Raw genomic sequence first — 27,935 nt, 5'->3', positions numbered from 1 at the left:
TTACCCACATTTATCTTAGCTTGGTAGTCTGGAAATGTGAAAACGTGGAAATCTGGAAATGTGCATATTAGTCTTACGCTTACTCGCTTGTATCTTAACTCGTCCAGACTACTAAGTAAAGGTACATGTAAGTTAGCTTGAGACTTATCTGCACAATTCCAGATTTCCCCATTTCCACATAACCAGATTTTTCCGTTTTCAGACGACCAAGTTATGATAAATGTGGGTAAGCAAGAAACTTGTCTGCCTATTTTAAGGTTTCCGCATTTACTAATTTCCAGATTTCCACATTACTAGACTAACAAGTTAACATGCATGTGAGTTAGCTAATATTTACACTTTTCAGTATTTTAAAGCAAAAAAATTTGAGTGGTTAAAGTGGGCAGTTCCAATCACACATTTTCACGTTCCAAGGTTACTCTGAGTTGGTAATTTCATGTGCAGCTCACTCCCTTGTGATGACGTGTTCTGTGCTCTTCTACCCAAAGTAAAAGTAGCCCTTTTAAAGGTATTTTCCTTTCTTTTGATCGGCTGATGTGATTTCTTTGGGTTTGGTTTTACGACATTCAATCGGAAAGCGCTTTAGATCAAAGGTAAAGTTGTAACTAAGTCGCGACTGCTTTAAGAGAAAATTCAGTACAGTTTTTTTGTCTACAATTTGATGATTGAATGCCCTTCAAGTAATAGAGAAAATTATCCGACAGAGGCTTTTGAACAAAGAGATAAAGAAACCTGGATTAAAATTTAACCTTGGTTTAGCGCTAACCAGCCTTTGAACAGCTGGAATAAGGATTGTATTAGTCAGTTACTTTAATTCGCTTCGTGATTGGTCTAAAATACTCGCGCCACCTTCTCACGCAACCAATGAGGTGTGACCAATGTAGACTTACCGTGACTAGGTCAATTTCATTTTCACGTGATTCAGGCAGTTGGCTTGTTTTATTGGCTCCTACATTTTGCGAAAAATTAGTCCTGAAGATTTTTAGGTGAGACACGTAACGCGAAGATGAGAGTTCGTGAAAAATTATCGACAAAGGACCGATTGTCTTTTGAAAGAAAAATTTCGGCCGTTTTTCGGTAGGAAATGAATCTTATTTGATCATTTATTAACAGGACACACTGAGTCCGATATGGTTTGCTTCAGGTGTAGGATGGATTTACCCTAATTTTTATAAAATAAAGCTAATGGTCAGCTTCGAAGGGTCATATTTTGGAAACTTAACTTTGAATTCAAAAGTTTTACAGACTCTTCATACGAGTCCGCAGTAGCTAGGTTGGCTTGGTCTGCGGAACGACTCAAGTTTGTCGTCTACTACCTTGGCAACACTATTGTACCACTGCTCTTTCACTGATCTAATATTTCAAAAACGTAACTCTGTCTTCACAACGGAAATTTTCTCTAGCTAGCTGTCATAATCAATACACGATCTACCAAGTTTCAATTTTGTTTTGTTTTGTTTTTTAATCAACCTTGTGGAAGCAGTTTGAATTTAGAACTTAATCGTATTTTGTAAGACGCCGTGACATTCTCGGCACATTTCATGGGTGACAAGTATACCCAAATTTCTTCTTCATATCAGTCAATCTTTTTTGCTTCAGTTGACTGCGAAAATCATCAGTCAGCAGTTCGGTTCTTCAATTATTTTATTTAGCAGGACACAGAGATTTATGGGACATAAATTTTAAAACTCTTATTTACTTCCTTTTTGTGAAATCAATCGAAAATTTCTCAGCAGAGGGTTGCCTCTGTGAAAGAAATATCTGAATATCTATTTAGCTTAAATATCAATTTCACGAAGTCCAATCTTCTTCACTTTGTTTATACATACAAATATGTTCTTTAATGGAAATTATCAATTCACTTTGAAGGTTTTCAGTTATCAATTACGCGTTTCCTTCACGCAGTTTCTTTGAGCATCTACAAAACGGGAGAATGAAATCGCGTTCGTGAAAGAGTTAGCAAAACTTCCAGCTCATTACTATATCACAGGCCTGTATTTTTTTTATAGATTACGTTGGTAAACATTTTATAAAATTTTCTTTTTTGTTTTGGCATGACCGACATAATAAACTTCTTTACGCAGTGAATATTCATGCTAAGCATAACTATTTCCTTTTCAAACCCGATTATTCTAAATTATTAATCGTTACTTGCCAAATTTTCCATTAAACTCGAAAGCTTGTTTTGATCAATTCGACAACAGAAAAGGAAATGTTTATTTATCACATACAAAAACTTCCTTCAAAAAGTCACGATTTCGAGAAGGTGCTTCCTTCCAAAACTTGCAATAATGTATAAAATTGTTTTAATGATTTGAAACTTATCTGCTTGTTAATATTACCAAAAAAGGACTTGTTTAAAATCGCCTCAAGGGCAGGAAAGATCATTATTTGCATTTTTGATCCACAAGAGAAAATTTGCACGATAGTTCAGTTCCTTTTGATCATTAAGAACTTTTTCTTTATGTCATGAAGGGAAATTACCTCAATTTGTGGACTGGGAATCAATGCAGAACCAAACCGATCGATACTCGCAGATAAAAGCGAAATACGATTTTGATAAACCTACATTTCTTAATATGAATTCGATAGTTTCTGAAAATATGACAAGAGAAAGTTGGCGTTTCTGGGAAAACCTATTGTACGGTTGAGATCAAAATTTTAATGATCTCACACTTATAACCACCTGCCAGATCGCGAGTCACCATAACAACTCTTTCTTATGACAATTTTATCTTCTGTGTTCTTATCGCTGTGGTGGTTTTTTTGTCAACTTGTTGCTTTGACGAGCGCTTTTGTGATGAACCATGGGTTTCCAAAAAACCTTGCGCCTCAAAGGAAAAACAACTTACGGTTGGATGCGGTTGTTAAAAGGTGAAATGTTTGCAAGTGCATTCCGCGAAATTGCTTATGGTTTAATTTTTTAAGCCGAAGACCATCTGCTTTTAAACCATCTGTTTTGGAATATTCCTGTCTGCCAAATGCAGAATCCCGTCGCTGTTTATTCTCTGGGAGAAAAACAAGCTGAAGAATGGTGCACGGCAGCGACAAAGAAGAATTTCAGTGTGTAGTTTAACTTTTCCAAAAGAGGCGATAGGCCAACAGCTTTTGTCGGTTGAGAGTGTTCGCGATTCAATTGGTCAGACCACTGAACAACAAATCAAGACAAATTGCCACATGTGGCATAAATGATTGCTAAACATAACCGCACTTTATAAACGCTTTTAGAAGTTTCTTTGACCGGGTTTAATAAATTCGCTGGTAGATTGATTTCCATCCCGCATTGACGTATGCAAATTAGCTTGTTGCGTATTGTCTTCGTACGAAAACAGCCCAGACCATTACAAGTAACCAACTCAGCGCAGTTTCTGATCCATGGCGCGGTGTTTCGAAATCTGCTGAACTATAACGCGATAATTTGCTTTTTTCACGCTCCGCAGGGCTGCGACAAGTATCGGAAGCAATGTACGAGGTAGTGTTCACACAATAGCCGATAAATCAATGGCGTTGTGGGATAAAGTTCGGAAGCGATTGGGAAATTCGGAGAACTCGGCTGGATGCAGTTGTGGTCGAGAATACCCAAATAGTGAAAGTGTTTTTTACGAAGATTACTTCACGAGGTAAGCGGCAACGGTAATTGTTGGGTAAAGTTTACAGAAGTTACGGTTTTGTAGGTTTTTAGGTTACAACTGGTGGTAAAACACGCTCGGTTTCGAAAATGTCGAGTGGTTTTAAATATTTGAAAGTAATTTGGAGGTTCTTTAAAGCTCGTTAGTTTGTTGGTAATCCATCAAACGAGCGGTGGCAGTTTCTAGTTTAGTACGAGGGAGTGAAAATGGCGTTTTTACGAGGCCATGATAACAAAGCAGTAACTTTACTGGAATTTCCCCCTTGAAACGGCAAATTCGATTCATTGAATCGTAATGGACGACCATTTCCGGTGTGAGATCAGAAGTGAAGGTTTTTTTGAATAATTTTATTCCGTGTTCGTAAAGGAGAAAGCTGTCGCAGAATTTACTTTTACGCGCACTAATATTTCCGCCATGGGCCGAGGTCAAAGAAGAGAAGAATAGAAAGGCGCGCCTAGGACTGGGCCCAAGAGCTTTACTTATTTACAAAATGGCGGAGCTTTCATACAACTCAAGTTCTGGATTAGAGCCCCATACAATTCCTTTGAAAGAGAGGTAAAGCCTACATGGTTTAATTCAAAATTTCCGTTGGACGTTTTCTGCCATTTTCTTTATTTTACAACTTTTGTATTAAAGCCAAGAATAGTGCGGTAAAACTCAAAAGTTTATTGACCATTATTGACGCCGTTAAAAAAACAGCTGGTTTAGTGTTTTCGCTAGTTTTCTGCTAATTCAACTTAAAATTTCTCATTTTTCTTGAAGATGTGGGGAAGATTTAATGGGAAAATTTGGTACTGTATCTTCAAGATTGATCTTGTCACCAGTTTAGCGGCCTGTTAATTTGTAAGGTTACATATCTAGCTTTCAAGAATAATCCGTGGGGTTTATCAATTTGTTTTGACAATATTATTGATATCACTGATCAAATATTGAGATTTCTTGAGGTATATTTTAGATTAACAGACCTAAGAACACTGGATTTATGAAGTTTTTGCCTACTTTCACAATTTCCCTTTGGAAAAAAATTTTATGTCTCATCTGCATTCTTGTTTTGATCTTTGCTATGGTAAATATATTTCACTTTCCTCGAAAGAAGAATTTTTTTACGGTCGGAGAATTTCATAGTGTATGATAGGGCATTAGATTAATTATCTGAGGATTATTTAAGCAAGTGAAATGCTCTGCTTAGTAGTGATAGGTACATATAGAATGTGTCTAGACACAAAACAATTTACCCCCACCTTTATATGTCTGGGGTTGCTTTGATGTATGATGTACAATCCAAAATAATTATGACATTCTGAAATGCAGTGTATGATAGAAATCTGTAATGATGATAGAAATAAGGAAATTAAATGTAACCAAAATCACATAAGTTTTTTTAAGATCTATTTTTAATTATTGATGGTGCATGCCGCAGATGTTTGAATGAATGTCTTATTTTTCCTTGAAGGTCAAAGTGTGTTTATGAACCCAAATTGAAATTTGAGATAGAACCGAAATTTTTACATTGGCTATTCAATATTAAACATATTTAAAGTTGTAGAAAAAAATCCTTCAGATTTCTTTTAAAAACTGGAGATGTGGTAATTGTGTATTTAAATAGAATAAATTAGTCTTCTTGGCCTCAGGAACAGGTATTAAAAAAAGGATGATTTTCGCTTAAAAATGTGGCCTATTCAAATTAACCCTTTAACTCACAGTAGTGACCAAGACAGAATTTCTCCTTATGATATCAATACAATATCAAGCAGACAAGTGATGAGAATAAAGAGAAATATCAGTAAGAGGATTATCAGTTAATCCAATACCAAATTCTCAAAACTAATATTACAAGAGCTGTATGGTAGATAGTAAGGAGAATTACTAATGAGATCTAAGGAGTTAAAGGATTAATATTGTCACTAATTTGTAAGTTGAGATTCAGTAAGCTTGGGTTGCAGTTCGGTGTTAACTGGTGAGGAAAAGAGTTTATACTGTCTTAATTACTTACAGTTGCAACACACTGTTCCATAATTACGATATCAATAAAATTATTTAAGGGGTTATGTCACTAATATTGTAATACACAACTTTGAATTTGTTGACAAATTTAATTTTGGTTAATAATATATTAATTTCTCATCGCTTTATTGATCCACAGTTTAATTTGTTTCATTTTTCACTTTTTCTATTAGATTCTCCTTGCTCCTGTTAGAGCCTGGAGAGATCTACTTTGAAGATTTTAGTGTTTTTCATTACCCAAATCAATTTTCTGAAGAGGAGGCAATAAAAAGGTACACATGTATGTATTTGATGGGTTAAACTCTCTTACAGTGGAGTTACACAGGTCAGGTAGTTTAAGAGTCAGCTTAGCAACCACAACTGATTTGTATTGTATTTTATTCACCATAGTGATCAAAACGTAAGTCATTAAGATGCTGCTCCTTGATTGGTTGCAATCTGTAACAGGTCATCCTTCCACTATTTTGTTGGGCTTTGATGACAGTTTGTTAATTCATTTATTATCATGGAAGGAGAGAGGCACTTTGATAGTTTCTTGCCTAGGGACATATCACTGTAAGCTTGGTAAGGCTTCACTACATCTCCCACAAGGGTTTCTTCAGTAGAACTGTTTATTCAAATCCTTGATTCCCCTTAGATAGCTGTCATTGTTATATGATTATTAATTTAGAATTATAGAATGGAATAGAATACAGTTGTTTATCACTCAGACATGATGTCTGGATGAGACAATAGGTCTCAGATAGCATTCATTGTAAGGAAAACATGGTAATTATCACGAGAATGTGCTATTTGGTTTAATTATTTACTGAAGTATTGTCATTTTTGAATGTTTTTTTAAGGAAACAAAGAGGAAGATTAAAGATATGTTCCAAGTCTATTCTTTTTGATCCCATAGATACATCTTACCCAATTTTAAAGGTATACATTTAGTTAAAGTTATCTCTGGTTTTGAAGTTTATAAGTTTTCTGTAAGTTTTCTCACCTGTGCTAGGCTTGATTTGTATTGATTGCATGTTTGTGATAATCATTTCATGGCTACCCGAAAAAATTACATAAAAATATGGTCAGGTGCCTAGGCTGTTTTATATGCCAAGGATAATTTTATTTAACAACCCTCAATTCTTTAAGTGTTGGTTTGAAACTACATATAACTGGTTTCCTTTGGTTTCCTGACTTTACCTTAATTTTCAACTGTGTGTTTAGTTTCCTCTCAGAGAATGTAATGCAATAACTCATTGGTCTGGATCTCTCATGTCAAGGTGAGTTGACATTGCTAGGGAAAGACATCTTTTTTGAAAAAGATAGAAAGAATTAAGATTGTTTTGTCTCCAACAGAATTGATACCAAAGGAGATGTTCTGGCAATTGAGTCCAAGCAGGTCATAGAAATGAAGGAAGGCAACACAATAGCACCTTATACATTTAGAAGAGTGAGTACCACATCTCTTAATATGTGAAGATCTCACTTGTTAGAGCAAACTGATCTTGAATGAATTAATCTGTGATTTACTGTTTTTTTCTCTTCTTATAGGAAAAAGCCAAGTATTTATTTTCATTCAATTTTGTAGCTTTAAATTTTGTATTACCCCAGTTAGAACAGGTGGGTTGTCTCCTTTTCAAAATGATAATTGTTATTCTGAATTGTCTATTACTAAGTGAAACTACATACAACAATGAATTTCTTTACTGTCTCTATTTTTTTCAAGGTGATTATTTTGTTATTTTATTAGCAGTAATTTTAATGGATAATTATTTGCTGTCCTTTCTAACAGCTTCACAGAGCAACTACTCTCATGCCAGCTGATCAACAAGCTATGGTGAGTCTGAGTTAACTTTGTGGTTAGATTAGTTATTAGGGAGGCTGTTTCTTGTTCACTATGATGAACTGGAATCCCATACAATGTTTTAATACCAAGTGGTCTTAACTACTAAAAAGTATTGGTAGCTGTTTATAACAATTTTGTAGTAGAGTACTGTTAAATCTGTGTAATATGTACTTCTGATCAACTCCTCTTTACTTAGATCAATTCAATTGTTCAATCAAGACAGGCAAGAGTTAGTTTTAACACAAGTTGGTGAGTGAATTTTAATTATTTGTAATGTTGATGCTCAATGAGTTTGCTTGAAAATTCTGAAAGGTATCTGATGAGTCTGTGGGTAATGATGAATGGCTGCATGTGAACATAACCTCATCTAAACACTTTGGAGTGGGGGTGGGCTAGAGGGCTGGGGGACTGGGGGGATGGGGCTGGGAGACTGGGGGACTGGAGGGCTGGGGGGGCTGTAGGGCTGGGGGGCTGGAGGGCTGGAGGGCTGGAGGGCTGGAGGGCTGGAGGGCTGAGGGCTGGGGGGCTGAGGGCTGAAGGCTGGGGGGCTGGAGGGCTGAGGGCTGAAGGCTGGGGGGCTGGAGGGCTGGGGGGCTGGAGGGCTGGGGGGGCTGTAGGGCTGGGGGGCTGGAGGGCTGGAGGGCTGGAGGGCTGGAGGGCTGAGGGCTGAAGGCTGGGGGGCTGGAGGGCTGGGGGGCTGGAGGGCTGGGGGGCTGGAGGGCTGAGGGCTGGGGGGCTGGGACAATTGTTTATATATATTAAGGCTTTATAAATGCCAAAGAACTCTATTCTTGCTTAAATGCTAAATGTTGTAATAATTAAAGTGAACCATAATTACTTTGTCTTTGGCTTTTAAAGGTTAGAAGATTTACATGAGAAAATTGTGATGGAAACGATGGGTAAGTCAGTCAGTATCTGCTGTTAGTAGTAAAACCACCTGATAATTTTTTTGATATAATGTGAAAAAAATATGATAAGAGGAAATATCAATGTTGGCCAAGGCAACATCATTTTTTCCTAAGCTACATTGCAAAAGACTAGTTTTTCATAGAACTTAATATCAACTGATTAAAGATTTAAAGGTTTACGATTCTGCATTTCACACTATAATTACAATGTGCCTATGAATGAAGTTAAAATAGCATAAAGAAAATGGAAGAAAATTTACATGAAACAAGAGGAAAAGGAGAGGTGAACAGTAGAAAATGTTATATCAAATGACAGTTTCTTTTGAAAAGGTCACTATTTGAAATAAAAAGAATGAAATAGAAGTCTGAGATTTTCAATGGACTGAGATTTATATTTATATTCCCCATACTTATCCAACTCCTTTGAAAACTCAGTGCTGATTTTTTCCTTTGTCTGTTATTTCAGCAAAACGAATCACCCCTCTTGTTTGCAACCCAGGCCGCATCATGTTAACTTCTTCCAGACTATACTTTCAGCCATTTAACAATGCTGACCCAGTAAGTTCTTCCAGCTGTGCATTACAACAATGTTGTTTTACTTTGAATACGGTAATCATATCAGGAACATCTTGTCTGAATACCTAAATGAAAGGTTAAGTTCAAGAACAACAACAACAATAACAAATCAAATAACAAATTTCAAAACTCTTCTTTCTCTAACCAGTCCAATTCTAGATTTCTTGTCTGACTTGGATATATGATTGCTCTTAAAATCAAAATTTTGTTTACTTTCAGTGCCCAGTTGTGAAATGCAAATTATCTAAAATCTGTAGAGTTGTCAAACGGAGATATCTTCTCAGGCATGTGGTGCGTATATCATCTTTACATTTAATTTCTCTGAACGTTACAATGGGGTATGTTCCTTGGAAAGAAATGTGCATGATATATGCTATGAATGTGGGCAATTAAACTGTCAACTGTTTCATCTACAATGCTAAATGACTTGCCCATTTCCTGATAAACATTTCATTTGGTTTAGTTTTTATAAATTTTATGATTGTGAAGCACAAACAGAGTGCGAGGTTGATGCAGATTAAGTTGTCTTCAAAAGTAATACATATTTTGTTGACATCATTGTAATTATCTTTCCATGTTTATCTTATGCTCAACAATGTTTCTCCAAATTTATTTTATTTTTTTCCAGGGGGTTGAGGTGTTTTCAGCAGATGGTTCTCATATGTATCTGATATTCAACTCTCCAACAGAGAGGGATTTGTTTTATGACAAAATTATTCAGCAACCAGGTTCAGTGATCACTTTTTTATATTAAACATTAGCCTAAAAATTCATTAGTCTACTTCACAGACGTTGTTTGACTAGCGTGTTGCGTTACAAGGTTACTGCATGACGAACTTGTTGCGTGATTACTTTCAACAGCTGCCTCTCATTGCTCTTGGCCCGGCATGCATCAGCGTAAGGTCATTGGCACCCATTTGTCTAGGATAAGGTCTTTTCAACTAAGTTAGGAAATGAAGTTAAGGTTGTAAACATACCTGAAGCCATTCTATTTTACTTTCAACCAAAACCTTAGCTAAGGTTTGAGGAAGTTTACCCACAGGTATCATAAAAGATTGCCAAGAAGCCAAGAACAAGGTCAACAGCTCACCAACTGATGCGCCTCTTTTTTGCAGAAGTTGAATTGGAAGACACGAGACAGGAGAACATGACGTTAAGATGGCAGAATGGAGCGATCTCAAATTTTGAATATTTAATGTACCTAAATAGGTTAGTCAAATTAGTGTCATAAACTTTGAATAAGTTGTCGAGCTTTGTGTAATTTAATGTTGTATACCGTAATTAAAATACTTCTTGCAAAGAACTCTTTTAGTGACCTGCCGCGAACTTGGAATTACCATAATTTTAGTTTAAATAGTTTCATGTATGTCTTTTGTGTGTATTCGTTTGTATAGCTTCTTTATTCATTTTTGTATATAACTCTTGCACTTGTATATTTAGGAATCAGGTTATTAAAACCTCAAGTCTTAAATAGTAAAACGTATTTCTACTTTACTTTCCCCTCTTTTCCCACATTGACCGCCTTTTCCCGCTCTTGAGACCGTTGACATCTATTCACTAGAGTTCTCACTGGCTTCCTTTGATTTGTTTCCCTGTTCTGATTGGTCATTGTGATTATCTTAGCTTTATCACACTAGTTGAAAGTCTGTAAGTAACTCGTTCAATAGTCACTCGGTTAGTACTTTACCACGTTTTCTCTGACTGTATTCCTGTACTTTAGTTTAGCGGATAGAAGTTTCAATGATCTCACACAGTATCCAGTATTTCCTTGGGTTATATCAGACTACATGAGTGCAGAGCTTGGTATGTTCTCAGTTCTATTAGTTAGAGATGCAGTTTACGCCACTACAAATATTTTCGAGACCGACGCGTAACAGATTTCTGTTGTAAGCGTGTGTGAGGCAAGCTGCAAGTCGCCCTTTGACCGCTTTCTAACTACTACACCATTACTGTTCGCTTGTTTTGCTTAATATAGTAAGTGGTTCCGTTTCTAGGATAAAAGTTGTTATTGTAGCTCTTTAAACTGCCCTCACCGAATTGAACTTAGAACGCATCTGTGTTGTTTTAATATCGTAACATTCCAATCTTAAATCCCTTATCGAACGTAACTGAAGCAATTAAGGCACTTCAAATGTTTAAGACATTCTCCTTTGCACAATCAAAAGTGATGTATATACATTAACCTGAATTGAATTCTGTTTTTAGATTTAGAGAAAGGAGAAACATTCCGAGAATTATCCAAACCAATAGGAGCTCTGAATGAAACAAGATTAGCTCAACTAAAGGTACACTGTTAACATGCGCTAAATCGATATCTTAAGGATACTGTATGGTCGCTTGGGGATATGAATTTTGCCATCTCGAGTTAGTATAGGTAACAACATGATTTTGAGTGCAATTTGGTGTTAATAAATCTGAGTAAATTTTTAAAAGACAACAAAATTGTACGAGTCCGTAGGGCAAGTGCAATTTTTAGTCTTTGAAAAATTTACAAGTGCTTATTTACCCCAAATTGCACTCAAAGTAATTTTGTGGCATGTTAATAATTTACATGATTATCGCATCATAGAAAGTCAAGAGGGACGAAATTTCGGCAGCGCGCGCTATTCGTAATTTGCACTCGTTTTACATGGAAAATGCACTCGTTTTCAGCCAATCAGACGCGCGTAATTTTTTCATGTTCATTATTAATGATATTATTGAGAGATGCTGTCAGAATCTGTATCCTCAAGCGGCTAAGTAGTGTTCTTTTCATTGTGCAGAAGCAAACTAGCATCTGATGGAAGTATATGAAATGCACAACCCGAAGACCTTGTTTCTTTATGCAGTGATCATCTACAGGAAATGTTTTCAATTCATGAACGCACAGAACATTTTCCTTTTGGAAGAAAATTTAATATTTTGTTAATAACAGACGAATTTAAATTCTGTTATGTCGGTGAATTGAGCAAACTCTTCTTAAAAGCGCACACGTCTTTACCTGATTGACATGACTACATGATATTCTAATATTGAGGTTGCAGTTGAAAAAAAATCATTCTTTATCGACAAACTAAAGTACTTTTTTTCTTTTGTTGCCTTTCGAAGTCGGCCCTGTTTATCAAGCGAGTGAGATGGTATCAATGTTTTAACTCATATTTTCAGGAGCGATGCAAAGAGATGCCTGATCCAAAGTTCTTGTACGGATCTCATTACTCCACCCCCGGATATGTGTTGTACTATCTTGTTAGAGTTGGTAAGTTTAGGCCGTAGGACGCTTTTCGCTTGAGAGTCGTAAAACCAAAACTGCTTAAAGCGCGGGAAAACGCGGGCGACCAAGTCGTGATTGATTTTCGTTTTACATCTGATTGGTTGAGAAATTGGCGTGAGTTTTCTGAACCAATCACAGAGAGTAGCAAAGCAAAAATCAAATGATTGGTTTTCAGCTTGAAGCGATGATAAACGACAGCAGATTACAGTTGACTTGATTTTGTCAGAAATTGATGATAGTTAGGCGTAAAAGTACTTATAAAGGCCTTGTTTCTTTTCACAGCTCCCGAATTTATGCTCTGCCTACAGGGAGGAAAATTTGATCAACCAGACAGATTATTTAACAGGTGCATAAATAAAACAATTTCTTATTTAATAAGTCCATTTTGGTGTAGGCGGTATGATTTTGGTAAAGAGCTGAGTGAGGCAATTTTGAAATATGTGATGATGGACTTCAACATAAGTCAAATCTCTGGTGGGAGTTGAACGTGCACTATCTTCAAAAAGGAAGGTACAGGGTGGTTTGAAACGGGAGTAGGACTTGGGAGAGACGCCAAAGCTAAACGTCAAACGTTCGCCTTTTGAGCTTCGCGTACGAAAAAATGCTAACTCAGTATTTGCACTCTACAGAGATGTATGTGTTCTGTCAGACATGGCACCATAGTTGTAAGGGTAGTCCAAACAATGGCGATGGCAACTACATTCACATGTAGACCGTAGTCTCTTATCATCATTTGTAACACTCACTGCTGTGTTGTTTTGTGGAATTACAGTATTGCTGAAACGTGGGAGAATGTTTTGACGGGACATGCAGATGTCAAAGAGGTTTGTGCCAGTTCAGTGAAGTAATTGATTCCCCTCCCTCCCTCCCCCTCCTCCTTAAACCCTCATTTTTAAATTAATGCCTTTTCTTGAAAAGTAGCACTCTTAAGAAATATGTTAACGAATTGGAAACTAATCTTAAGGTAGGCTTGCTCAGTAAAGATGTTTAACCTTTTGCCATATGCGTGCGATCAAGAAAACTGATTCAGGTATGAAAAGCCAGTAGGGACGAGCACCATGCTACTGTCACACGAGAGGGAAAGAGCGCGGCAAAATGAAGCGTTTTCCGCGCTCCTGGTTCATCTCGCGCGTGACTTGCCTCGCTCTATAAATGATGATATAAAGATTTCAAAGAATAATGAAATAAAACAAAACAATTGAATAAAGAACATATACGATAAAACGACATTCTACTAGCGAGTAAAGAGAAGTGTCATACATTTCCTATTTGGAGTTGTTGTTTTAGTTCTGAACAATGTTTCACCGGAGAAACTTTTTTTTTTCATTTCAAACAGTTGATTCCAGAATTTTTCCATTCATCTGGCGAATTTTTGTTAAACAGTCAAAGTTTGCCATTGGGCTGCAAACAGGACAAGACAAAAGTCATGGATGTTGAGCTTCCAGCCTGGGCCAAAGGTGGGACGAAATTAATGAACAACTTAGCTCTCATTATATGTATCTGTATACTTTTCAGCAAACAGGTGTTGGTAATTAAGAAAATAAGCACTCGGAACAAAATTTCCTGATTAATCAACAAATTCTCAGCACTAGTCGTAAGAGAGATTTATAGACGCAGGTAAGGGGAATTCAGTAATGTTAGTGCCTCTTTCTGAAAGGTCTCAGACGTAGCAGACTGTAATACACCATGTCGCTATAGACTAGTGAGAGCCCAAGTTATACTTGAAATCACAAGCGACAGCAGATTTGTACCAATTGAGATACAGCTGCAATTCGACTGGTGAAGTTTTCTTTGAAAGTTTCTTTTTGACAGGTTTCCCTTGGCAAAGTAGATGAAATGATGTAAAGGTTTATTCCTCGACTGACCTTGACAACTGACTCGTCTGTTTGAACTATGAGACTAGCAAACAAAAAACTTGTCAATAACGAAATTTGCTGGTCTATATGACTTGAAGATATTTCCCTGGGCTCTCGGTTTTATATACAGCGAACAAATTTTCTTCGACAAATGAGACTTTGTATCAGTAAATTCAGCGTTAGTCTTAATTGATTATAGAAGTAAATGAATGACATTGGATTTATAATACACTAACATGCCTTTTTTATATTGTCACGTGGATTAGATCCGGGGGATTTCATTCGGAAGAATCGTGAGGCTCTTGAGTGCCCGTATGTCTCCGAAAAACTTCACAACTGGATCGACTTGATATTTGGATATAAACAAAGAGGACATGATGCGTGGCAAGCAGACAATGGTAACAGTTTATGTTGCATCTCGCTCTCAGTGGACTCAGACTTTGCTCTCTGTTTCGATTACTTAGTTCAAAGAAACTTTAACCAAAAGCGCCTAATTTCTTATTTAAACTGTTACTAATACAAAGTGTTATTTTTTTACCTCTCTTCTCAGTGTTTTACTATTTGACGTACGAGGGAGCTGTTGACTTAGAAAAGTAAGATGAAAACGTTCTTTGCACAGCTTTCGCTAAATTACTGCTTGCAATTTTCTGATGATGACCCGTTTATGATAGAACTTACTCTTCCCTCATTATTAAGGATCGAGGATCCAAACGAGCGGGCGTCTTTAGAAGCTCAGATCCTGGAATTTGGACAGACTCCCAAACAGCTGTTTACAAGTCCTCATCCACAGAAACTGGTAAAATTTTATCAAAGTCATATAAGGGTAAACTGTAGCAAAAAACATCATGTTTCGTTCAGTTCAATATATATCCAAAACGCGCAGCCGAGCCTCTCTTCCCTTGCGATGTCGATCGATAAATTGAAGTCGGAAGTATTTTCTATGTTTCCAGGCCACTTGAGTATGCTTGCACAGCGTGTATGAAGTTGTTGTAAATATACATAGTCCAACTGACCAAACACCTCTTACCTTTCAACACCCCCCTTTCCCCCCCGGCTAATCGCTTCTACTTTACATCAGGTCAACTCATTACTGGGATACCTGTGGTAGCCCAGTCATAAAATGTCTTTGTTTTTTTGTCTTTTTTTTTTTTTTTTTTTTCCTCCGCCACAAAATGGAAAAATTGCGCAATAGTACCCAGAGTTCATTGGGCCCTCAACACCATGACAACTAACTGTGATCCAATGAGGGTGAAGATGTTCACATGCTGATCACGTGTTATCTTTATGATGATTGACGTTGTCATGCATGGACAGATCCGGGTCACATGACGAGCACGAGATTTTCTTTTGTCGGTCGTTTCGTATTTCAACGTGTTTGGATTACGATCACCTGAAGCGTTATAGCGCAAACGCTCGAAATACTTACAGACGCATACACAAGTCGTATTGTTCGCGGCCAGTCCACACTAAAAGATGTTATTGAGCGGTAATTTTGGACCGGATTGAGTCGCGAACTGTGTATCCGTTGTAGTTTCTGGTGATTTCTGCCGTTTTAAGCTTGCTTTACCATCACTGTTATTCACATCATCTACTTTTATTACGTTGGTAAAATCTGTACAGACATCACACAAACCGAGTATATTGAAGGCTTGAAATTATATTACGATCGATTTTCATCAAGAAATGGGCCAGGAATTTTCCACAATAGTGCTAATAATCGTGAAGGCTGATCGAAGAAAAGCGATTGCGTGACGCTCGGTAAGCTGTAAGATGACATGTTATTATTTACCAGACGTAAAAACTCTTCAGATTCTCAGTCTGCATTTTGTACCCACTCTGCAGTCTCCAGTCTATATTTTGTATCCGGTCTGCTGTCTGCATTTTGTACTAACAGGTATCTGTGGCACCAATACAGTTTACTTTTGGTTACATTTATTCGCACAACACACATAATCTACCACAAAATACCCGTGTGTGAGGTAATTCGACATTTTCGTTCTTTTCCACGTTAATACTCTTCTTTCCTTTTGTAAGAATGTAGACCACAAGTAATCCACCCACCCTACAAAAAATAACTCTTGCATGCATATCATGCCTATGTTTTAAAATAGGTGTATGCCCTTAGCCAGACTTGAGCTCACTATTTCAGTATACTAATCCGACACCCGTAGTATCACTACACTTGATTCCAAGGATCCAGTACCATCCAGGTATCCCAGTTACCCTGCTCACAGGGTCTAGTTCAGGGAAAAATTAGGATTACATAATGAGAACCATCCTTCTAGAAAATCCCCGACAATGAAAACTGAAAGTACATGTTTCACCAAGTCACTAAGAAGATAAACTTTATTTACTGTAGGTGACTGGAGCCAGTCCTAGCCCCAGCACAGACCCGGCACCCATCAGTAGCAGTGTGTTGAATGGAGAGAATCCTAGCGAACCAGACTCTAAAAGTCCTGGCAGTGTGCCAGTAATTAAAGTTAATGGTATGCGTAACTAATTTCCTCGACTTATGGCTTTTTGAACGCAAAGCTCATTTAATTGCGGGTGCACTACTGATTTTATGTTTTGTTTTGAGTTTTAATGACAGAGTTTTACTCTTTAACGACGAACTATGGGGGCTAAACTCCTTGGTATAGTTATTGAAAACATATCCAACAATGTGTTAAAAAAACACCACTTTTTGCCAGTTCAGACGTGAACACAGCACCTCTACTCCTCCCTCTATCAGTATTGGTAAAACTAAACAATCACCACGTCTTGGTTAAGTTTACGAAGCGCACTAAGGGGAGGGAGGGGGGGGAGAACAGGCAACACTTTTCCGTCATCCCGACTCTATTCTCTGTCGCACAGACGCATATGCAGAGCATGCTGGGTGTTGAGTTGAAGAAAATACACTTTTTCTTTCAGTTGACTTTGATGAAATGTTCAGCAATAATCATTCACAGTGGACTAACATGGAGAAACTTCAGCAGGCAACGTGCCACAAATTGCACAAAGAGTGAGAATAATTATGTAATATGGAGAAACATGTAACGTGAAGTGTAAAGTGTTGTTAGCGAGAAGGCAGTGGATAATGTGTACATTACAGATTGGCGATTCTAAATGAGTGATAGGCATTCGACCCTCTTTCCTTTATTCTAACATTTCTTCGTGTCTTTGGAGAACTTTCAGCTTATCTGGTATAGCCAAGCCCCTCTTCACCGGTAGGACTTGCCCAGTTTGTGGCCAGAGGAAATTCTCATGCTCTCTCTGATCTACAAAACAACTTGTCCCCATACCCTTTGTTTGTTGTGATATTTCTTAAAAATTCCTTTCTATAGTGGAGCTGTCACAAGTTTGCGTAATTGTGGTAATTTTAAGAAAAATTCTCATCCAAAACCAGTGGTTACTTTTCAGACTATTTCCCTTCTTAGGGAGAAACCATTTTTTAAAATCTGATTTTGACTATTTTCAAGCATTTTTAAATTTTATATGTCATAAACTCTATAACTCGGTTATAACATTGAAAATCTAACAGGATTGGTGTCCATGCAAAATGTTATTGAAAATGTAACGAAAACCTAAATTTGTCCTTAAACTGTCTCAGTGCACGAAATATTCATTTTCGTTAAACAAAACAAGCAAATAATAAGCCAACAAATAGAAAACAAAAACCATTTAATACTTAAGCTGGTTGATTTGAATCCTAAACCGCGTTTTCATCATCTTAATTCTTTTTTTCACTCGAGGGAATAAGTGTCTGAGTGATAAATATAAATACAGTAACCGAGTTTGATTTAAAATAATGAAAAGAAAAACGTTTGAGCCTGCAATAAACTCTGTCGGCGACGAGGAACTTATTCCCTCGAGTTATAGGATGTCTGAGGGGCACTGTGCGTATGTTAACCTCGTGTGTCCTATGTAGGGAATCTTCATCTTGTTCTGTGAATGTCAATATAACCAACAGTCAACTCACGCAACACAGAAGGTAAACTTTTGTTTTAAAAGCTGCTGAACATAGAAATGCATGAAATACATCCAGTCGTGAATGCTAAACAGAATATTAAACTCCAAATGAGCTATATCGACATTAGTCTAAAGTTAACCTGTCTTCAAACAAACGCCCGCCGTGAGTTTGGTTTTTTTGCTTCTAAACAATACGTGGGTCACTGCTCCTTGTTAATCTCTGGCTTGTAACAGACAAACTATATATGACAGGGGAAATAAATTCAAGCGCAATAAATCGCGGAAAGATAAAAAGTTTGTACAGCGAAGATTGCCGAAATTGAAAACATTCCTGTGCGCTAACTATGGAAACTCACCACTTTTCGAATTTTTACCAAATTGCCAAAAGATAACGCGGTATAGGCTGAATTCAAAATTCCTAAATAGTTTCCTGCAGCATCAACACAAGCTCTTTTCATTTTTTCTTCTTTCTTCTTGGAGTAATGTTTGATTAATTGAGCATTCTAACTTTCCTGCTGTGTGAGACATAGATTACACTCGGTTGATCATATGTCAAGCATTAATTTCAAACCAGAATTGAATCTCTATCGCGCACTCGGGAACACACAGACTCTCTTATGTCTGGCTTCTCAGTACTATTGCTTTTGTTTGATCATAGCCTCCTCAAACAAGTCTCTTGAACTCGCTTTGTGGGCGGTTTCTCGTTCTCTTACATGCTCCAATTAAGTTCCTTCACGTTGAACTCATCTTATTGCTCACGTGTTCGTTCTCACCTTCAACTTTAAAACGTTCACTTCTTTTAGAAATTACAATAACTCTTGCGTAAGTAATTATACCGCTCATTTTACTGTTTTGGTGAATCCCTATTGTTCTAGTAAATCCCAGACAGGGGTCGGTACAATTGGGGATTTCTCTTAACAGCAGCCACTGGGTGCAAAGCCTGCAATCAGAGTCCCTCGCTTTTATCGGGGATAGCAAGTTTTTTGTTCTGTTTTTGATTAACATCCTTGTAAAGTTCTTCCGGTTTCATATTTTTCTAATGCCATATGCGTTACTTCTTTTCAGCACGGTTACATCAGTGAGACTATCAAAGGACTGTAAAAATGTCTTTTCTGTTTCTCAAGGTAAATTAGAAACATTGCTGCTAGAGAAATAAAGAGGGCAGTTTCCCAACCAACAAAAACGAGCCCAAACCCAGCAGAGAGTTACTGCTCTTAGTCTTAATTAATGTGGTTGTTTGCGATCGACGGGTAATTAGCCAGTTCTGATAGTTTACCTCGAATCGCTCGGTAAATTAGATTCGTCAATGGAACATGTTTGAGGTAAACGCTTTGCTGAAGAGAAGCCAGATTGCTTGCAAAAGATTATCGCTAATAGCGACTCAGATATTCTCCTTATTTTGCTTTGTGTTTCTGTTATGTCCCGTTAACTCAGTGAACGCTTGGAACAGGATCCTCATATAGTATCCTTATATGACAGAAAATTCTCCAAACTAATTTACAAGCGGCCCCTTAGGGAGAAGAATTACGCTCTGAGCTTGGGGATTTAAGGCGTAACTGCGACTCTCTCTATATTTACAATTGGTGGTATCTCGCTCCTCAGATACACAACTGAAGATGTACTCATTAGAAACCAAACAGCAAGTTCGTGGAATCAATCTATCGTCAATGGTAAGTGTATCTTCGTAGAAAGAAAACCAGTGATTTTGACTTCGGGATACTAAACTTCTATTGCTACGGAGGTATTCCGGAAACTATGACTCGGTGCTTGACCGTCTGAAGTACGAATCAGAAGGTCGTAGGTTCGACTCTAAGAGGGAGCACTCGCAGATCTTTTTGTCCGAGTATGCCTGTGCCATTCACATCATCTTTCAACTACGGGAATTGTTTCTCTAATTTGATCGGCATGAAATATGTCGCACGTCTGAGATCAGAAAGTTTGACTATGTCGTCGTTGTAGCCTCAATGATAATTTCCTGCTATAACCGGGACTATTTTACTATAATTGATTGTTGAAAAGGTTAATTCCTTTGACAGGCGCTTTCTTCTTGTGCCATTATGCCGGACTCAAAAACGATCATAGTTGGATCGTGGGATAACAAAATGTGAGTAACACGCTTAATTTGCTGTTTCCTTTATGTTTCTAAGAATTTTTTAGGGGTTTTACCCTACTTCTCCTTCAAGTTTACACCATGCTCTGAAAGTAGCTCTCTATTGTTAAAAGAGCTTTCGTATTTTGGTAAAATGAAGAAAGAAAATTTTGTTTACGTAAGTTGCAAGTCTTTGCAGTTTCGCTGAATGTAGGCGCGCAAAGATAAGACTCGAGGCTCAGCGCCTGTTTTATTCAACTTGCGTTCAAGGTTGCTTTAGCGCCTGCTTACCAGGGCAGCGGATAGAAAGACACTGAATACCCAGCAGTTTTTAGCGATCGCTCTGGAGTGTTAATTTAACAACATTCTTTGTGTTTTTAGCTACATTTACTCTGTTGAATATGGAAGAGTTGTGGACACCAAAGCGGGACATGACGATGCAAGTAAGGATTAGCTACAAGAACTGAATATAATCATTTTAAACTACGTTTTGAAAATAATCCAGAATTTGTTTTTAACTCTACTCAGATTGATTTGTCTGGGAAGTTCGCGCTAAACTTCCCCACCAATAAATTATTAAACCAAGCCCAACACCGACTTGGTCTCACGAGTTTTCCCGCCCTTCTTCACATGTATTGACTTGAGGATTTTGCTTTTTCTGCCGATTGGTGGTTACGATTACTTTGGTTTTGGTTTTTCGACGGAACAATGCGATTTAGGGGAGTACCTGCATAAAGATAACCGAGGCATTAGTCAAGTGGTAATAACTCACGCTACATATTTCCAAATCTTCAGCTTGACAGTCTTTTTGGGCCGGACACGAGATCATATTTTGGGACTGATGAGAAATGAAATGAAAAACATTGAATTTTAATATTCTCCCTCGTTCCTTAGTTTCATGTTTGTGCTGGAATGATGGTATCTTGGTGACTGCTTCGTGGGATTCTACAGTCAAGGTAAGCTTGAATTTTTCAGTGGCTACGTAAGGATTCATTAAATCAACTTTTTACGAAAGGTAAATGACGAACAATGTTTTAAAAAGTATTGTTCCCCTCCTGTCTCTTTCAATCCGGAAACCAACGAGTTTTCATGCAGCAGAGAAGTTGCTAACTTACGGCTTGCTTATAGCCTAAATCTGCCTCAATAACGATTCGGAAACTTTTTCAGACGTTTGAACCTGTTTCAAAAACTAAATTATTTAAACGGGAGAGGCAGCAAGTTTTCGTGACGAGTACGTTAGCCTGGTATTTCGAGGATTCTGAATTCGAGTCCAGCTCTGAACACTAACGGAATTTTTTCGCAGAAGTTCCAGTACAACTTAAATACCGTTGTCTACCTCCTGGTGACCGAAGATTTTTGTCATGTTACGTTTGGTTTGGATTATTTGTTTGTTGTCGAGTGGAGACCCTGTACTGGAGTTTATTTCCACTGTAAAGAAAGTGTTTACGTGTGTGATTATAGTTTACGCCGGGTTACATTTATGTACCTGTTAAATTTTATTCACTCCTAGGTGTGGAAGTTCTTTCCAGAACCGGATGGCAAGAAACCCTCGCCGCCTGAAATTTTGGTAAAGTGCGCGTTTTAATTCCTATTAGATAAAGGGATGTTTGTAAAACAGGAAACGGGAAAACAAAGTTTGGGACCGGAAGTAACGCGGTAGTCTACATAGCAATTCAAGATGGCGGATTTCAACACGGAAAAAGGGACTGAGCAACAGCCTTGAGTTAGTGCTCTTGGAACTCGGTCGTTAGAGCAAAGTTATATAAAGCGGTTATTATTGATTACTTATAATGCGGTACAAGTCCGAAAAAGATCTGGCTCTAAGAAAAGAAACATACGGTATTTTCTTGTCAGAAGTTCTTTCAATGGACTGGGAGTTGTTTTACATTCAGTCCTTGTTTGTCATGTTGATATCAGCTGAGAATCTTGCTAAGATATATTCTTGTTCTTAAACATACAATTCATTTGTTTGTCTTCCATTTTCTTTCCAGGCTGAGCTCGAACATGACACTGAGGTATGTTTGTCCTATGTTTTTCGAAGTAGGTGAATCGTTTCCTCTGTTCCATCTTAATTGTCGTCTTTTGATTTCATTCTGAATCTTGGTTTTCGTATTTTTTGAAGGTGAACTCTGTAGATCTTGATCCTACAAACACTCTTGTGGTAACAGGCACCATGGATGGTAAGCACCTCTTTGGCTTATGACGTATCTTATTCCCTCCCCACGCCAACGTCGTTCCCACACCCATCCTCCCGATAGTAATTGATCGCTGTTTTCTTCTGATTGTTAGGAACTGTAATGCTTTGGAACATTGATCAACAAGCGGCCATCAGTCATCACCCAAGTGAGTACAGCGTTCAATTTAGAGAACTACAAGTTTCAGAGAACTACAAATGAATAGAAGAAAATTGATTGAAAGTAAAGAAATCTTAACCCAAGCAGTCGACTCTCTTTCTTTTGACCACTCAAGAGAAATTTTAAATTCAACCAGAAATTTTTTCCGTTTTGATTGCATAGTTCATAAGGGATCCGTCCGTCGCTTGTCGACGGGCTGTCGGATGGTTCTATCGTTTGAAACCCTTCCTGTTTTCTTAATGCAAAATCACTGCAAGCGAACAGAGTTGGAGAGGGAGGGTTGGGTGGGTGGAAAGGACAAACTTCTACTTTCAACCTCTTCAAACTCCTTTAATTGATTTGTGGGCGAAAATGTGGTTGGGTAGGGAGGGCTAGAAGGTGCCTTACCGACCCCATCTTCGTCGAAAAACGGTCTTTTTAATGATAAATGAAATTGAAATCCCCCCGATATTCTACAATTAGGCATTCTTTTCTGCCAGGAGGGTGGTGAACACTTCCCTTAAAAAAACAGAGAGCGCTTCACGCAGCAGCCTTGACGTCTATTAAACAGCTCATTCTAAGCATTCTATTTCCGAGTTTGATTATCACTCAAACACTTTGACTTGTAGTCGATAATTCTGTTTGCGAGAAAAGTTAACGAATGTTTCTTTTGCTCTGCATTAGTTCATAAGGAGACTGTGCATTCAGTTCTTTTCAGCCCGGGTAAGACAGGCAGATTTCTTTGCATCAAACTGTACATATAGTTAAATGGAATGTAACATAAGTAACGACTAGGAGCAAATCTTGTCAGTAGCGTTTTACAGGCGTTCTGTTAGCGTCTTAGGCGTCAGTTAGCGCCGTCCTTGTCCAGCGTTATTCCTTATCAGGCATGCGTTGTTTTCCAATGTACTTGCGTTGTGTCCGCTGTTCTAGAGCGTGGCGTTGTCGTCGTTGAGGAAAGCAAGTTTTGTTTAAGACACCCAAGAATTGGGAGAAAACCTGCCAAATTATTGAAGTTTAACCCATTACACCCTAACCTCAGTATGCTTGTTTTCCATACTGTTCTCTATACATTTCTTAATATGCTAATAAGGAGAAATTGTTGAACAATCAAGAGCTTCCTCCGGTGATCATTTCTTTTATTCTCGTGACCTTAATGTGTGAGAATTTAGATGGTAGGAACGATTAGGGGTCAAATGATTTAGATCTACACAACTGAACCCCTTACAATATCTTCTATGATAGTATCCTCCGTTGCCCTATTTTATGCTCATCCGTAAGGAAGTAATATTTTAGTCATCCATATTTAGATAGTACCTAACAGGTACCGTTTTTATTTCAGACGGACAGCGGATTCTGTCGTGCGGCGCTGACCATTTCATGAGAGTGGTGGACGTCCATACAGGGACAGAAGTGTATTCCAAAGATGTGGGCGAGGAAATTAGGTAGTTCATCACAGTTTGTTTCCTTGGTTTGGTCCACTGGGGAGTAAATTGAGTTTTATATGTCCCATGATCCTTGCTCAGACAATCTTAGCGCACGTACTTAGTGGAAGATAAGTATCTCATAAGCCTCAAAGTGTCGAAATCGCCTATGGTGGCTCTTCTTTAGCAATGGACTCAAAGAGGCACGGAAAATAAAATATTTTTGTACATTGTTTGATGCATATATTTAGGGTTTTGTTAATATAGTGACTTTCCATTTCCTTTTTTGTTAGATGTGCTGTGTGGGATGGTCAGATGGTACTCGCTGGTGGTGAGTCTGGCTACCTCCAGATCTGGGATCTGATAAATGTGCAGGAAGTCAGCAGAATCACAGCTCATGAAGGTGAAGTAGATCAAAGATTTAAACTTTTAATTTCACGTCGATGTTGAAATTCTGTAGCTCTGTTGATTACAAACAAGAGAGTAAGTCGCTGAGAAACCTTCCAGCTTGTTCCAGGCGTTCAGTTAGTAAGACGGATCGAAATAGTCAACGGCGCGATAGTAGAGGCAGATTGAAGGTGAGCGAGGTCTGGGTCGGGCTATTACGCGACCCGACCCAAACCTCCCTCATTTTTTCTCTTCCCTGTTACTATCGCACTATTAACATATGCTCAGCAACCGAATAAGATAAAACCGATTTTAAAACCTTTCCCTCTAACCTCAATGTAAGCCTTACCCTAGCTTTTATAATTTCAAGCTTTAAAAAGCATGATCACAAATCATAAAATAGGAAATGTAGTTCCATCAGCACTACTATAGCTATTTAAGACACATTTTATTTTTATGTTTGTTTATTTTTATGCTGATTCCGATTGTAAGCAACCTTTAAGATAAGCCTCTTTACCCCTTGGGAAGATTGCAGTCATGAGGCTTAATAGAGGCAGTTTGCTATATTCGACCCGGAAAATTTTTTACATCACTGTTTTAGTTTTGTAGTGCAAAAAGGAAGACCACGTAAGTACATGGAAAGGCTAGTCTTCGGCATGAAATTTGTTGATTGAAATCAATTTACTTCTCTTCTCTCACCAGGAGCCATTCGATGCATAGATGTATCAAGTGATGGCTGTACTGTAGTCACCGGTGGAGAGGACGGTCAAGTTATAATGTGGAAACTTCACGTTTGATTAAGATAATCCGTCGCCTTCAGTACCCATCATACTGCCGGCCGACAAGATTTCATTTGCCAAAATGGTACATGCAGTGCCTCGTGTTCCCCTTCCCATCATGCCCTTGTTCTTAACCGCAACCCCCGTATCGTGCGCGTTATGAAAAAGACTGGGAACGAGTTAACTCGTGGAACAATCAGAGTTACGAAAACAATCTAAAGAGCGCCTTCGAACAGAGTCTTGTGCGAATGATCTGGAATCCTGGCTGGTTAATTAGTAATTAAGTTTCAGTCCGTCTTTTGCTGAAAAATTTAGAGATCATTTGACATAATTTTCTGTTTTATTTTGTTTTCGTCGTTGTAAAATAGAGACGATTTGTGGACTATCGATCAACTTGACCGCAGCCGCAAACTGTTCGCAAAAGCTACTCACATATGCTAAGGGATATTTCGCCCCTTAAAAAAAATATATGTATACTAGCGACATCTTAATGAAAACTATGAAATGGTGTCGTAGGCTGAAGTGCCTCCCGATTTGTATTGTAAATGTATTAAGTGATATAGTTTTAACATTTTGTTACATGCTATGTCTACGTCCCATAGGGAAACAACGTTTTAGATGAAAAAGATAGTTTACTAATATTTATTTGGGGAAGTTTGCTCTCACGACGAATTCATAGAATTTATGAATAATCTACTCGACCTTCCTTTTGATCCAGGGTGGTAACGGGCGTGTATGCTTATCTTCCCACCTGTTCCCTTATCCCCCACCGACTCTTTGTCTTCCTCTCCCCTCCCTTCTACTGAATCCCCTCACTTCAGGATGTAGGCCGAGCCAATGAACGTCAGGGGCTGTCAGTCTTTTAGGCTATGCATTATCCGTAATTTGTAATTAGAGAAAGTTCAACTCAGCTAATAGAGTCGTTTTTCTTTTGCCACACTTATTTCACGCTTTTCTTAGACTCTTCATTGCAAATGTATTTAAAGATTTATTGAAGTCGGTCTCCACTCAACTCAGTGACCTAGAGTGCATACGGATTTCGTTTGAGTGTCGCAAGATTAAAACCAAAGTAAACACAACAGCAAATCAGGGAAGAGGAAGATATCACGAGCAACCAACGAGAACGGAAAATGTGTGGAAAAAAAAGATGAAAGAAAAGTGGAAAACGTGCTTGTAATTTCTTCGCACGCTAGCCCACAGGCTGACTACACTCAGGCGAGATATCCAATGTGAAAGTTCATTTAGGATGAGTCAGCCAGTCTTGTAGTCTACACATCCTACTACAATCTGCAATGTACTGCAAGTACTCACTGAAACTGAAGGGTTATACAAAAATAGGCTGTGCGACGTCAGATACGAAAAACCACTAAAAAACCACTCTTTAGAAGAGGCCAAAAAATAGTATGTGGAAACGTATTCCTCATCTAATGCAGCAGCACTATACCCCGAGGAAAGGGTAACTAAAATAAACCTAGTTACACTACTAATCACACAGAAAATTCAATGAAAGCAGTGATATTTTACAGAGTTGTAAAACAAAATTACATCAAATAAAAAAAAAAGGAAAGTGGTCAAACCTAACACTGACCGACGTAGAATGACGTAATTTTCCCCACGAAACGCTTAAATAATCAGAAACTACCATGTTGCCATTCCATGCGAACCTCTTCAACTTGCCGTCAGAATATTAATTTCTGACTAATTCGTTGCCATGTCACTCAAACGTCAGAAATTACATTTTCTCAGGTGTTCACATGATCACATCATAATAATGGCTACTTAACTAACGTACCTTACGTTCTAATTTCATTACAGAAACTAATCAGAAACATTATATAATTATTTTAATTTTCTTTGATATGGTAGCACGAGTTGGGTCTGATTAAGTAAACTAGGCAATGGAGCTGTAAGGAAAATAAGTTTTTCTTTCTTCGTAGTTTTTGTTTTGAACAAAAACATATAATTAAACCCTATCCCGGACTGTAATAGGGTTGGAAAGTAAGGTCGACAAAGAGTGTACCTTGATTTGAAAAACTTGTAGAAATTAATGCACAAATAATTTTATTGGCTGCATGGGCTAGAGGAACACTATATAATTTATAGATGTGATTTTAACCATGACGTAGAAGTAGCAGTGTAACGACAGTGTATTTTTCACACTACTCATACGCGCCACCGTTTTACGACCTTTATGGTTATGACGTGGTCACCTATTTTGTACAGACATGATGATCACACTAAGGCTCCATATGCTAGAACATGTTTGCCCTTTTCTTCAACAATGGATTCCATGGTGAACAAAGGATTGAAGGAATACACTCCTTCAACACCCAGTCCCAGCATTTTGACCATGTGAAGAATCAAAGTGCTCTGTGAGCAAACTCGTGAATTGACACATGATTTTTTAGATTATGTTTAGTGTTATCTGGTTTAGGGAATTTTGTGGTTGATTGTCATATCTAGAGTACGAGCAGTAGTTTAGTGTTCGCTAATGTAGCAAAGAAACAAAGTAACGTTGGGATAAGAAGGCATTACAATTGAAATGATCATGCTATTACACTGATTTGACAAGGTGGATGATGTCATGTGTTTTAAACGTCTATCATTTTTGTTTCTGGTTCAAAAGAAAAGGTTGGAAGTAAATGTGGGTGAAAAGTGAAATTTACTGGCTTTCGTTGTAAATATTAGAAAATCAAGGCAATACTGTCTTAATGAAAACATTAACAATTCCCTCTTTATCAAATGAGACAAACGGGAACGAGTTTTGAGTGATATAACTAAGCCAGGCCTGCCACCGTCATTTTAGATCTCCGCCTGGGTAGATTTAAGTCACGTGCTAGGCAACGTATAATCAATAACAAGATAGAATTTCATTTCAGGCCTATTTATCAATTTTATGGTGTGTAACTTTCGCATTTTAGTAC

At 37.9% G+C, this 27,935-nt stretch overlaps 1 protein-coding gene across 5 annotated transcripts in view; it reads left to right on the top strand.

Moving 5' to 3' along the window:
- The window catches only part of LOC113668044 (protein FAN), a 28,009-nt gene extending 2,058 nt beyond the window's left edge, over positions 1–25,951 (top strand). The window contains exons 1-39 of one of the 5 annotated variants that reach the window (XM_089201552.1): positions 2,708–2,874; positions 3,441–3,620; positions 5,807–5,905; positions 6,476–6,554; positions 6,840–6,895; positions 6,972–7,065; positions 7,167–7,235; positions 7,408–7,452; positions 7,658–7,710; positions 8,320–8,360; positions 8,836–8,927; positions 9,165–9,236; positions 9,574–9,673; positions 10,061–10,154; positions 10,666–10,748; positions 11,151–11,230; positions 12,090–12,180; positions 12,478–12,541; positions 12,968–13,019; positions 13,532–13,652; positions 14,318–14,449; positions 14,602–14,644; positions 14,748–14,847; positions 16,411–16,537; positions 16,962–17,052; positions 17,959–18,021; positions 19,065–19,123; positions 19,602–19,669; positions 20,036–20,103; positions 20,470–20,531; positions 20,983–21,044; positions 21,599–21,655; positions 22,080–22,103; positions 22,211–22,268; positions 22,378–22,431; positions 23,106–23,144; positions 23,764–23,866; positions 24,139–24,248; positions 24,935–25,951. In XM_089201552.1, the coding sequence (XP_089057678.1) occupies positions 2,723–2,874; positions 3,441–3,620; positions 5,807–5,905; positions 6,476–6,554; positions 6,840–6,895; positions 6,972–7,065; positions 7,167–7,235; positions 7,408–7,452; positions 7,658–7,710; positions 8,320–8,360; positions 8,836–8,927; positions 9,165–9,236; positions 9,574–9,673; positions 10,061–10,154; positions 10,666–10,748; positions 11,151–11,230; positions 12,090–12,180; positions 12,478–12,541; positions 12,968–13,019; positions 13,532–13,652; positions 14,318–14,449; positions 14,602–14,644; positions 14,748–14,847; positions 16,411–16,537; positions 16,962–17,052; positions 17,959–18,021; positions 19,065–19,123; positions 19,602–19,669; positions 20,036–20,103; positions 20,470–20,531; positions 20,983–21,044; positions 21,599–21,655; positions 22,080–22,103; positions 22,211–22,268; positions 22,378–22,431; positions 23,106–23,144; positions 23,764–23,866; positions 24,139–24,248; positions 24,935–25,029 (3,132 nt within the window). In that variant the 5' untranslated portion in view covers positions 2,708–2,722 and the 3' untranslated portion in view covers positions 25,030–25,951. Of the gene's footprint in view, positions 1–2,707; positions 2,875–3,294; positions 3,621–3,789; positions 4,185–5,806; positions 5,906–6,475; positions 6,555–6,839; positions 6,896–6,971; positions 7,066–7,166; positions 7,236–7,407; positions 7,453–7,657; positions 7,711–8,319; positions 8,361–8,835; positions 8,928–9,164; positions 9,237–9,573; positions 9,674–10,060; positions 10,155–10,665; positions 10,749–11,150; positions 11,231–12,089; positions 12,181–12,477; positions 12,542–12,967; positions 13,020–13,531; positions 13,653–14,317; positions 14,450–14,601; positions 14,645–14,747; positions 14,848–16,410; positions 16,538–16,961; positions 17,053–17,958; positions 18,022–19,064; positions 19,124–19,601; positions 19,670–20,035; positions 20,104–20,469; positions 20,532–20,982; positions 21,045–21,598; positions 21,656–22,079; positions 22,104–22,210; positions 22,269–22,377; positions 22,432–23,105; positions 23,145–23,763; positions 23,867–24,138; positions 24,249–24,934 lie in introns of those variants that run through there. The other 4 variants (XM_089201554.1, XM_089201553.1, XM_089201555.1 and 1 more) reach the window with 4 other exon arrangements.
- The last annotated feature ends 1,984 nt before the right edge of the window (positions 25,952–27,935 follow it).

This window comes from Pocillopora damicornis, chromosome 3, assembly GCF_964200805.1.
Source record: "Pocillopora damicornis chromosome 3, jaPocDami1.2, whole genome shotgun sequence".
Taxonomy (NCBI): Eukaryota; Metazoa; Cnidaria; class Anthozoa; order Scleractinia; family Pocilloporidae; genus Pocillopora; species Pocillopora damicornis.
This window is presented reverse-complemented; position numbering and strand designations above follow the sequence as displayed.